Source organism: Podarcis cretensis, assembly GCF_951804945.1.
Source record: "Podarcis cretensis genome assembly, chromosome: 9".
NCBI lineage: Eukaryota > Metazoa > Chordata > Lepidosauria > Squamata > Lacertidae > Podarcis > Podarcis cretensis.
The window spans coordinates 59,465,161-59,477,911 of NC_137178.1; the positions used below are offsets into that span (position 1 = coordinate 59,465,161).

At 45.0% G+C, this 12,751-nt stretch overlaps 1 protein-coding gene across 10 annotated transcripts in view; it reads left to right on the forward strand.

Annotated features, from left to right (window-relative positions):
• Nucleotides 1-12,751, forward strand: part of LIMCH1 (LIM and calponin homology domains 1) — a 217,692-nt gene that overhangs the window by 164,703 nt on the left and 40,238 nt on the right. For 4 of the 10 annotated variants that reach the window (XM_079989583.1, XM_079989578.1, XM_079989580.1 and 1 more), the window contains 5 exons: nt 100-447; nt 5,645-5,923; nt 6,948-7,280; nt 10,442-10,702; nt 11,856-11,891. In XM_079989583.1, the coding sequence (XP_079845709.1) occupies nt 100-447; nt 5,645-5,923; nt 6,948-7,280; nt 10,442-10,702; nt 11,856-11,891 (1,257 nt within the window). The remainder of the gene's footprint in view (nt 1-99; nt 448-5,644; nt 5,924-6,947; nt 7,281-10,441; nt 10,703-11,855; nt 11,892-12,751) is intronic. The other 6 variants (XM_079989581.1, XM_079989582.1, XM_079989584.1 and 3 more) reach the window with 6 other exon arrangements.

Consider the following 12,751-nt stretch of genomic DNA (forward strand, 5'->3'; position numbering starts at 1 on the left):
TCCTCATTAAAAGTTTGGTTTCTTGGTTTTCCCTCAGTCTTGTAGCTGCCTTTTTATATGCCTTTTTATTTTATTTTTTGCTTACATCTTTGTCGTTAGCGACGAGGAGCTCACGAACACCCCAGGTTCCTTTCTGACCTCTGAAACGGCAGTGGAAGCTGCCAGTCGTAACCGTTTTGCAAGCTGCAAAGTGAGAATGTCCAAGAAGGCCAGCAGTCCCAAGCAGAGGTTTGTGCACTTTGGGCCAGTGACAGAAATTGACCTTCATGCTTGGGAGAAGCTTTCAATTGCTAGGGCTGCGCCTAAAGATGACATGGAAGAGGCAGCCAATAGGGAAAGAGCTGGGGCTCTTGGGACCACAGCTGAAACCTCATCCTTGCTCTCTGTGAGCCATGTCAACTCTCTTGGTCATCCTGACGATGTCCACAGGCTGCATGCTAATCCCAGGTATTTAGTTTGTATCTCTGTGAAAGGCACAATAGCTAGGATTGGGGCTGGGCAATACCTGGTTTGCAACATCACGCTACATCAACAGCTAAACATTGCAATATGCTGATATATCACGATATCTGAAATAAGGAGGGAGCTATGTAGCGGGTGGGGGACGCGGGTGGCGCTGTGGGTTAAAGCCTCAGCGCCTAGGGCTTGCCGATCGAAAGGTCGGCGGTTTGAATCCCTGCGGCGGGGTGCGCTCCCGCTGCTCGGTCCCAGCGCCTGCCAACCTAGCAGTTCGAAAGCACCTCCGGGTGCAAGTAGATAAATAAGGACCGCTTACCAGCGGGAAGGTAAACGGCGTTTCCGTGTGCGGCTCTGGCTCGCCAGAGCAGCGATGTCACGCTGGCCACGTGACCCGGAAGTGTCTCCGGACAGCGCTGGCCCCTGGCCTCTTGAGTGAGATGGGCGCACAACCCCAGAGTCTGTCAAGACTGGCCCGTACGGGCAGGGGTACCTTTACCTTTACCTTTATGTAGCGGGTGGCGCTGTGGGTTAAACCACAGAGCCTAGGACTTGCCGATCAGAAGGTTGGCGGTTCAAATCCCCACGCTGGGGTGAGCTCCCGTTGCTCAGTCCCAGCTCCTGCCTACCTAGCAGTTTGAAAGCACATCAAAATGCAAGTAGATAAATAGGTACCGCTCCGGCGGGAAGGTAAACGGCGTTTCCGTGCGCTGCTCTGGTTTCACCAGAAGCGGCTTAGTCATACTGGCCATATGACCCGGAAGCTGTACGCCGGCTCCCTCAGCCAATAAAGCGAGATGAGTGCCGCAACCACAGAGTCGGCCACGACTGGACCTAATGGTCAGGGATCCCTTTACCTTTACCTTATGTTCATTAAGTTGTTTTTGGAAGTAAGGGCAGAACTATGTGTTAAGAAGCGAATACAGAGTTCCCCACTTTTGTTCACATCCACCTTACATATTCAAAGCACATTTCGAGCGCATGATATTCTCTGACAAATCCTAGGAACTGTAGTTTAGCACTCACAAAGCTACAGTTCCCAGCACCTTTAACCAACTGCATTCCCTGGGATTCCTTGGGGGGAGTCCGTGAGCTTTGAATGTATGGCTTGGATGCGACCTTTTGCCTGAGGATGCTAATTGCTGCAGGAGAATCTACAGGTAAAGGTGCTTCAATTTCTCCCGTACCTGCAGGTTTTTCCATATTGTCAGAGCTGCCTCTAGGTCCCAGCTCACAGAGGACCAATGCTAGGCTGTAGTAATGTACAAAAGTCTTTATTGAAGTTCAGTTTCCATTTCAAAGCCACAGCGTGCAGCCCTACGTCTTAAACCCTAGATCGGCGAAGTCCCGTCTGAGTCCCCTCCCCTATGACACCAGTTTAAGATCCTAGCCCTGCTCCACCTTTTACGCTGCTCTCTCCTCCTCTGGGTCCTCCTGCCCGCTGGGGCATTGCCCTTTCTGGACTCTTCCGACGCTGAGTCGCTTAGCTCCTCCCCCTCCCTCCGGCGGGCTTTAGGACCCGGTTCCCAATCCTCATTCTCTGCTGTCCCGCGCTCCTGTACATTTGAACTTGCCTCTCGCGCCAGCCCAGTGACCTTTCTCCTAACCGTTACACTACTTCGGTCACTGCTTCCCTCTTCCGGGACACTGGCCGGATCTGACCTCTCCTCCGTTGTCCGACTTTCTGATGGAGGCGTGGTCAGCCCTGCCTTATCTTCTCTCCCTGGTGGGGAATGCACTGGCCCCGATCCTTGGGACTCTTCCCCCCCACTCTGCTCTGGTGGGGAAGCTGGTCCTGATTTCCAGCTACTGCTCTGGGAGTCCCTGCTGCCCCCTTGCTCCTGGGGCGTTCCCCTTGGGAACCCCCTACCCCTGGCCACTGGCGCCCCCTTCTGTGAATCTTCCGATTCGCTGGATAGGCTCATGGAATCCCTCGGTCCACTGTCCTCTTCTCCTACGCTCCCCTCGGATTCTTCCCCTTCGCTCTCCATCTCCTCTCTTCCCTGTGCCTCTGCTCCTGAGCCCCTGACACATATAAATGTGCCATGTGTGTTAAACTACCTTTCCCCCTCCCCCTCCCCCCCCCCCGATGAAGATACCTGACTGGAGAATAAATGCTTTGGAGGTGGGGTGTGTGAGGAGGCTAACAGACACAGGAGAGAACTGACTAATGTAGGACAAGTTAAGAAGAGCCTGCCAGTTCCCCTTTGCTTTTCCTAACCCTGTATTAATCTTAAATGGCAGACATGTTTGGGTAGCAGGCATGGTTGTTCCCCATGTAGTTCTATTCTAAGTCTCTCAGAAGCCAGTTCTACTTATTTCCTAATACAGTGGAACCTTGGTTTTCGAGCGTCTCGGAAGCCGAACGCTTCGGTTTCCGAATCCCGAAAACCCGGAATTAACTGCTTCCGTTTTCAAATGCGCCTCGGAAGTCGAACGGCTTCCAGTGAGGTTTTTCCACTTTTCTCCATTGAAGTTGCACTGAAATCCCTTGGGACGGATTTCATTTGAAAACTGAGGTTCTGCTGTAAATAAATATATCTTATTGTTAGGAAGAGTTGCCTGAAGTGGTTATTATTTACAGTGGTACCTCTGGTTAAGAACTTAATTCGTTCTCGAGGTCCGTTCTTAACCTGAAATTGTTCTTAACCTGATGCACCACTTTAGCTAATGGGCCTCCCGCTGCTACCGTGCCACCGGAGCACAATTTCTGTTCTCATCCTGAAGCAAAGTTCTTAACCCCAGGTAATATTTCTGGGTTAGCAAAGTCTGTAACCTGAAGCGTATGTAACCCGACGTACCACTGTATATAGACTTCCAGCCTGCTCTGTCCCGTTAGCTCAGGATGGGTTCCTCAGTGTATGCCTGATTGAGGGATCCTCTGCACTCATATGGCATGCTAGATCCCCACAAGCCATATGTTGGGAAACCCAGCCAGATGGGCAGGGAATAAATTTTATTATTATTATTATTATTATTATTATTATTATTATTATGTTCATGCACCCAGTCTGCACTGATCTCCCACCTCTGCTGTGGACCAAGCAATGCATGTACATGCAAGTGGTGTGGTCTAATGAAGCCCCACTATTCCCCTTCTCCATTTCTCGGATACTACTTCCTGATTCTAATGAAGCACTTAGTGTCGGCCTCTGCTGGGTGAATCTGCCCTAAGCTGCATTGTGCAAAGAAGAATGGCAAGGCAGGCCAAAGAGAACGTGACCATCTCTCCTGGATTTGGCTGGTGCTAGTGCATTCTCTTCAGTAGGGGTCAGCCACAGGTTGACTTAGGCCCATTCCAGATATCTTATTTAGTTCTTCATTCATGACGATTTGTGCACCTGGTGTTCGCAGGGCAAGTTATATGTGATCCCGCTTTCATTACTGCCAAATTTTTGGAGTAGATACAGTGGTACCTGGGGTTACATACGCTTCAGGTTACATACGCTTCAGGTTACAGACTCCGCTAACCCAGAAATATTACCTGGGGTTAAGAACTTTGCTTCAGGATGAGAACAGAAATCGTGCTCCAGCGGTGCGGCAGCAGCGGGACGCCCCATTAGCTAAAGTAGTGCTTCAGGTTAAGAACAGTTTCAGGTTAAGAACGGACCTCTGGAACGAATTAAGTACTTAACCCGAGGTACCACTGTATAACCTTGCTTCCAGTCAGTGCGTGCTCTGTACCATCCTGCTGAAATCTAGTATGTTTTCTTACCCAAAATGTTGTGTTTTTTGGAGGGGAATAAGGGTGGTGTTCCACTTTTGTTGCACTCTAGCAGAAGAGTGCCCCTCCACATGCCACAAAAATGTGGTGACACCGGGAAAGCATTGCAGGAAAACTTAATACCGTGGAAAGATGTGTGCACGAGTCACGTTTTCCCCTCAGCTTTTGTCAAGGACAGATATTCAAACACCCCCAGAAAAAGATAGACATTGTGGATGTTCTCTGAATGCGCCGGACACTGTAGAAAATATTTTTTCTACTGTCCATTGTACAACCAGCTACGCAAACACATGCTATATCCCCTTTTTCGGGTAATTTAACATCACGGCACAATGAAAATATCAGATTCTATCTGTGTGACATTAGCCCGGAGGTAACTAAGTTTTTGTCAACAGTATCTCTTAGAGTGGTGAATGGCACTATTTAGCAGGAAGAGAAATTCCAATGAAATCCTCGTCATTATATATTTTGTATATATTTTAAAATTTTATATAGGTTTTATGATGGCCTATACTTGCAATGGGGACATGGTGGCGCTGTGGTCTAAACCACTGAGCCTCTTGGGCTTGCCGATCGGAAGGCTGGCGGTTCGAATCCCTGCGATGGGGTGAGCTCCCATTGCTCGGTCCCAGCTCCTGCCAACCTAGCAGTTCAAAAGCACGTCAAAGTGCAAGTAGATAAATAGGTACCGCTCCAGCGGGAAGGTAAACGGCATTTCCGTGCACTGCTCTGGTTTTGCCAGAAGCGGCTTAGTCATGCTGGCCACATGACCTGGAAAAACTGTCTGTGGACAAACGTCGGCTCCCTCGGCCAGTAAAGCGAGATGAGCCCTGCAACCCCAGAGTTGTTCGCGACTGGACTTAACTGTCATGGTCCTTTACCTTTTTTATACTTGCAATGCCTGATAAAGGTTTGGCAGAGTAAGTTAAGTGCAGATGATTCACTATAAATCCACCACTAATGCACTATTATTGTGTCAATGACATTGCACAGAACTCACCTGCCCCAAAAATACCAGTCTTGGAGGGGCCCTTACTGATCAAGGCTTCTCAAACTTTTATTACACCATCTGAAGCGTTAGCCTTAGCTTTTGCTTTGTTTCTGGCAGCACATTACAGAGTTTACTTCTTTGGGGCATCTAGTTAGAGTTTTGTTTTCCCCTCCCTCTGGTATATTTGTATGTGTGCATGTTAAAAGTGGATTGCACTTTTGTTTCGGCGGTGCATTTCTCTCCCCCCCCCCCCAATTTTCTGTGCAGCCAATAATTTTCACTTATTTGGTTTTCTTTTATCTAATCAGCCCATTGTCGTTGCAAGAATTCCTTGCTTGATACTCCTAGCAAGAAACTCAGATGTTCGCTTTTAAAGATAAGATGAATAAGTGAAGGTCTCTTCTCAGCGCTTCCATGTGGATCTCATTACCTTTCTCCCTTTCTCTCTCCTAATCTCCGTCTTGTACTGTCAGTGAAGTTATGGATGCGTGTAATTCATCTCTCTCGGATGCTTGTGCTGATTCTCAGAAGCAAACGCCAAGCAGTTTGAGCGAGTGGCACGAGAGCAGCGAGGAAGAGATGGATGGCAGCTTCCCAGATATTGAGAGGGATGATATGCTGGCTAGAAGATTTGGAACTTTTCAGAAATCTACTAGCCCCGTTCGCCCATCTTGTCCTCCCATTTCAGTAGTCAGTTATCGTCCCTTGAAACAGCAAGGAAAAGAACGGAAGACTCTGCAGAAAGCAGAAAGGTCAGAAATGGGAAACCAGTTGTTATTAGCTACTTAATGCCTGTCTTGCATGAAATGCTAACTGTGCATTATATTATTCTGCTTCTTGACAAGAAAGAGAGAAAAAAGGACACGTTCTAATTAATACCTGTCAACAAAAACCAGCTAGTTGCTTTCTTTTAACAGAAGAAGAAAATAGCATGATTAGTTTAAAAAGAGATGTGAGAGAAGAAAGGTTTACAATGCTGCAAGGTTTTGATTTTAGTCGTTTTGGGATATTACGGAAAGCTTCGTGGATATAATTATAAACACAATATAATAAAGGGATAGGCTGCCTAACTGTTGTGAAATCTTCATTGGTGACATTTAAAAACCAATGTAAAACAAAACAAAACCCAGTTGTTGAAGACTGCCTGGAGGATTTCTGCAGTTTTTGTCCAGCTGTGTGACTATTGTTATTCTTATCATTATTGTTAGTGCTGGCTGCTACTTTTGTATGTAAGTTTTTATTTTATTTCTGGATTCTAGTTTCTGGGTCTAGTTTTGGTTCTATGGGCAGTATTCAACCACTGTGTCCTGTAAACACCATGTTTTCTGCTTGCAGATCAGGACTCCCCCCCACCTCAATTTTTTTCTGGGGAGTTGGGAAAACTCCTAGAACAGATTAAGGTGGTACGTGAGGGGAGAATGTTTTGTTGCACATGGAGATATCCTTGTATAGGTGGAATGAGAGACTTATTGTGGTATATTGCATCCCACCCTTTATAATTTTTATGTGAAGGGGTGTGTGTGTATGTGTATGAATGAATTATTTCCATAATCCAACATCAGGGTATTACCCGCATTTCTTTCCGTCACTTATTTTGGGTTTCCTGGAAGGAGTTCCTAGATAGGCTCTCATCCAGGCACACTGTCCAAGTGGAGATCAGCTTAGCTTTAGCCATGTCACAGTCCCCTCAAAGGCTATTTCCCAGCAGAGTGTTATGTGCAATTATTGCGCAGGCAAGCTTTCCTCCTCGGTCATCTGTTGTCTCCTGAATAACAGTGCCCACGATTGCCTTAGCAGAAGTTCCCCGTTGACTTGTGCGACACGACATTGTTTGGGAACACCTTCCCCTGTATCCCTAAGCTCTGTTGCCACATGCGAAGATGGCTTTGAGAAGTCTAAAGACCAAGATGAGCACAGAACTAATGCAGCAGGAGGCAAAGCGGGATTCAGGAATCCGGGGAAAGATGACATGATGGTGAGAAGAACCAGAGATTTTTCGAAGCAGACTGGACCAAGTGTTAGTCAGTTCCTCCCAGTTCCTTTCTCGAAACAGCAGAATGGTGGGGAATCAACTAAGGATCTTGTAAAGACTGAACAGAAAGTCAAGAGGTCAGAAAACTATTCTGTAGTCTTTTTTAAAAAAATCAGTCTCTAATTTTCACATGGGGAAAGGGCCTGCTTTTTAAGTTCTGCAGCTATATGTCTCCTTTCGATGCACTGAGTTTGTCAGTAGTCATTCACTTGGCTGCCTAGTAAGAATTTCTAAGTGACATTAGGCAGGGAAGGTTAACCAAAGTCGGCTCTTTTCCTTTAGACTGTGAATGACTTGAATAGGTATACAGAGATGAGGCCTTCTAAATGTCATTGGACTACAACTCCCATCATCCCCAATGATGGCTAAGGATGATGGGAGTTGAAACAACAGCCCAAACCCCCTCAGTGGTTTCATGTAGATGTTAAATAGCATGGGGGACCCTGCAAGCCATTGGTTCCCCAGCACCAAATTCTGGGCGTGGTCATTTAAGGAGGACAGGGACTACTGCAGTATGGAAAGTTGACTCATTTTTATATATATATATATATATATATATATATATATATATAATTTTTATTAATTTTCCAACATAGATTTAAAACAAAATAACATACACACATAAACATACAAAAACATATAAACAAGTATAATTTCAGATCCTCTTTTCATAAACCTTCTTTCTCGGACTTCCCCTTACCTCCCCCTCTCTGCATCCTTATTTTAAATTTTTTCAACAACCCTTCGTTCCAATTAAATAATAACTTATTTTCTTTTTCAATTTTTTCTCCTAATTCATCAACCAAATACAGCTATAATTCTATCTTTTCCTTTCCTTTGACATTTTAGCACTCATCAATTTTACAACAGTTCTTAAGATATACTTTAAATTTCTTCCAATCTTCTTCCACCATCTCTTTCTCTTGGTCACGGATTCTGCCAGTCATTTCCGCCAGTCTCATAAAGTCAATCACTTTCGTTTGCCATTCTTCCAATGTGGGTAATTCTTGTGTCTTCCAATACTTTGCTAAAAGAATCCTTGCTGCTGTGGTGGAGTACATAAAAAAAAGTCCTATCCTTCCTTGACACCAGTTGGCCGACCATGCCCAAAAGAAATGCCTCTGGTTTCTTATGAAAAGTACATTTAAGTACCTTCTTAATTTCATTATAAATCATTTCCCAAAAGGCCTTAATCTTTGGGCAAGTCCACCAAAGGTGAAAGAAGGTACCTTCAGCCTCATTACATTTCCAGCATTTGTTATTGGGCAAATGATAAATTTTCGCAAGCTTGACTGGGGTCATGTACCACCTATAAATCATTTTCATAATATTTTCTCTTAAGGCATTACATGCCGTAAATTTTATTCCGGTGGTCCATAACTGTTCCCAGTCAGCAAACATAATATCATGACCAATGTCTTGTGCCCACTTAATCATAGCTGATTTAACTGTCTCATCTAATGTATTCCACTTCAACAACAGGTTATACATTCTTGATAAGTTCTTAGTGTTGGGTTCTAACAATTCTGTTTCTAATTTTGATTTCTCCACTTGGAAGCCAATTTTCCTGTCTTGATTAAACACCTCCAATATTTGATAATAATGAAGCCAATCTCGTACCTTGGACTTTATTTTCTCAAAACTCTGTAATTTAATTTTTCCACTCTCTTGCTCTAAAATTTCCCAATATTTTGGCCATTTAGCTTCCATATTAAGCTTCTTCACCCCCTTAGCCTCCATTGGTGATAGCCACCTAGGAGTTTTGTTTTCCAACAAATCCTTGTATCGAATCCAAACATTGTATAATGCTTTCCTAACAATATGGTTTTTGAATCCTTTGTGAACTTTAACCTTGTCATACCATATATATGCATGCCACATACCATATATATGCATGCCAGGAAAGTTGACTCATTTAAACGTTCAGCTGTAAATTTCTTTAAATAAAACACATGCATGAATAAAGAAACAGTGAGGGGACCAAACTCAGGCACTCATGTGCCAACTTTTCTGAGTTCAATTAAAGCTCAGAGAGAGGTGACATGAGGTATATCTCCTCTCATAGCGCCTTTTTAGATTCAGAAGTGTAGGCAGCCAGGGAGGCTGCAGAAAACTGGAGAATGTTTAATGGAACACACACACACACACACACACACACACACACACACCAAGCATCCATGACCACCTCATCCAGCAAAATTCTAAAGAAGTTATCAAGTGCCCTGAGAATGGGAAAAGGAAATGGAAACCTCTTTTGCAGGGGATAAAAACATTTTTGAGATGTTTTTGAGGGGGCCAGGTATTGGCACTACACTCATGCCAAGTAAATTTGGTCAAAACTTCCAGATAATGGGAGGGGGGGGCAAGGTGTGAGGAAAATGATTTCTGAGTGAGCCCTCTTTATAGACTCTGAAATACAAGTGTGTCGGGTAGCTTAGGCTGTTGCCTGTTGACAAATAAGCAGCGTGTAGCATTCCCCATTTTGACATTACAACAACCCCCCATGTTAAACGAAGAGCTTCTTGTTCAGACATGCTGTGCAGGCTGAGATTTCCTGAGCTTTAGCCCAGTGACTGGCACAGGGTCACCCAGTGTCCTTTACGGCCGAGCGAAATTTTGAACCCAAACTCAGGGTTCAAAACCCCTGGTCCCTCTTGCTTCCTTCTTTAGGGACCACAGAACTGCATTGGCTGTTCTTCCTGTGGTGTTCTGAAGGGCCCAAAGTTCCTGCATGTCTGTGGTGTGGGAGAAGCTACAGGGGGAGGCACCCCCATAGTCTGAGGAAGATGGGAGACCCAGCTCCTCAGGCTGAGGCAGTGTGAAATGGGGTGCTGAGAGTGCACCTCATAAGTGAGGTGACCTGTGAGTCATCCGAATCAGAGTCCTCCTTGGGGTGGCACGTGAAGGGGACATGATATTGTGCCACATAGGTGCTGAGAGTTTCAGAAAGGTTTATTGGTTTCAGTGAAGTCAGAGTGCAGTTGATGGTGTTGGGTAGCTCTGCTGCAAAAAAAACCCAGTTCATTGCTGCCTTTGGGTGAAACCAGACATGCTGTTCCCCGCCCCCCTGCCAGGATAGATAGGCACAGAACTACTGTCGCTGAAAATCGTATTTGCCTTTGCTATAGCCATGCATGGTTTGTGTCATAATCTCATCTGTTAGTTTCTATGTCAGAATGCATGTTGGGTACATACAGTGTGTCTCGCTACAAGCTAAATCAGAAATTAACGTTTTTAGCATTACCATGACGGACTCGACAGTCCCTGAAAAGCATCCAAAGCTTTGTGCAGAAAGCCCTCAAAAGCTTTTGGCGCAACCTGAGCACAAACTGGAAGATGGGAAAGACAGAGTCCCTGGTGTAAGGCAAGATGGCGCCTCTTCTCCTCATAAGGACTTGCTGGACTCCAAGCCTCTCCAGCCAGGAGATTCTTCGAAGATGCAGCTTACTGAAAGAAACAGCCAAGGAGTTACGTCTCTGAAGGACGGACATGCACAAACGTGAGCTACCTTGTGGTCAAGAAATTGCACCCTAAAGCCGTCTGTAGTGTGTTGGTGTGCGCCTGCTGGAAACAAGCCTGTTTTGCTCCTGCGTTGAATATTTTAATTGCGGATTAACCATAATGTACTTGGGAAGTGTGCCTTTTTGAAACTAATAAAGTGCTTTCCAGTGGTGCATTTTTTGGTTTCTTTCTCAGAAATTCTAAGAAATCTCTACAAAATGGGCTAGTGCCAGTGTGGTGTAGTGGTCAAGAGCGAGACTCGTAATCTGGTGAACCGGGTTTGCGTCTCTGCTCCTCCACATGCAGCTGCTGGGTGACCTTGGGCTAGTCACACTTCTTTGAAGTCTCTCAGCCCCACTCACCTCACAGAGTGTTTGTTGTGGGGGAGGAAGGGAAAAGGAGATTGTTAGCCGCTTTGAGACTCCTTAAAGGGAGTGAAAGGCGGGATATCAAATCCAAACTCTTCTTCTTCTTCTTCTATAGGAATGAAGGGGAAGGTGCTGGTTTGGGAGAACGGTAGATTCTTTGGAGAGCTTCCAATCCATGTATATGGCTATGATTTTTCTGGATGTAAATATGACTGTGCCGAATGAATCTCAATCATTGCTAATGAGTTGCATAAACTTTCAGAATGGACGTAGAAACGTATTCACTTGCAGGATCCAATGGCATTATCTGGGTCCCCCCCTTGCGGAATGCATCTCAGGTCCCACATACTATGCATATTGAAATGTCTTTTTAACAGATATTGATTATGCATGGTGCAACATGTAACTTGCATGTGTGGCTCATCTCATAAAACGAAATATACTTCTTATATCTGCTTTTATGAGGAATCACTTCCCAGCCTTGGTTTCACAGTGTGGCTTCCTAACAGGGTGTTCCAAATTTTAAAAAGCATTTTTTTAAAAAATTGTTTGGTTTGGGTTTTTTTAGTTGTTGTGTGAAGGATTAAAGCGTGATCTCACATGCGATGCTTTGAATATGCAATGTTCGTTCCACACTCTGGACTGATGGAGAAGACTGGCTTCAAATAAACATCTCCTTGCTTGATGTGGTTTTCCTCTTCTACCCGCCCCTCCTTTCCTCTCAATGCAATTTATATCTCCACCCCCCACAAAACCTCTCTAATTTTATATTTGGTTTTATAGATTTGGCTCCAGAACTCCTGTGTCTGATGACGCAGAGTAAGTTGTTGTGTGCTCAGTGGGTTGCTTTAACAACTTAAACTGCATGCTTTCCGTATTTATTACTAATTTTAAATGCAGCTGATGCACCATTCTTACTCGTCATTGTTCCGATGCAGAGCTGTTCAAAATATGCGTGCTTTAACATATACACTGTGATGTGATGGTATGTGCTCTGAAGTCATGCCTTTTCAGAAAGCTATAAAGCATGTGGATGTTGCTGCAAGATATGACTTCTGCTAATCTGTGGCTTGATCCTTTTTTAAAAAAAGAAAATCTGTGGGGTCTGTAGGGCCCACTCGTCTGCGATGACTAAAGGAACTGGAATTAATAAGGGAATAAGCATAGGCTAGGTCTAGGAGTAGGGACGCAGGTGGTGCTATGGGTTAAACCACAGAGCCTAGGACTTGCTGATCAGAAGGTCGGCGGTTCGAATCCCCGCGACAGGGTGAGCTCCCATTGCTGCTGCCCACCTAGCAGTTCGAAAGCACATCAAAGTGCAAGTAGATAAATAGGTACCGCTCTGGCGGGAAGGTAAACGGTGTTTCCGTGCGCTGCTCTGGTTTGCCAGAAGCGGCTTAGTCATGCTGGCCACATGACCCTTGGCCAATAAAGTGAGATTAGCGTCGCAACCCCAGAATCGGTCACAACTGGACCTAATGGTCAGGAGTCCCTTTACCTTTAGGTCTAGGAGTAGATTACTAAGTAGTAAGTTGAGGGAATGAGTTTATTACATCAGGCTGAGATTCAAAAGCCAAAGCACAGTTAACTTACCTTGTAGGATCTCTGGCGTAAGTTTTGCATTTCTTTCCCCAACGTGAAAAATAAAATAAAATTGAAAATCAGCCTTCTGTACTGCG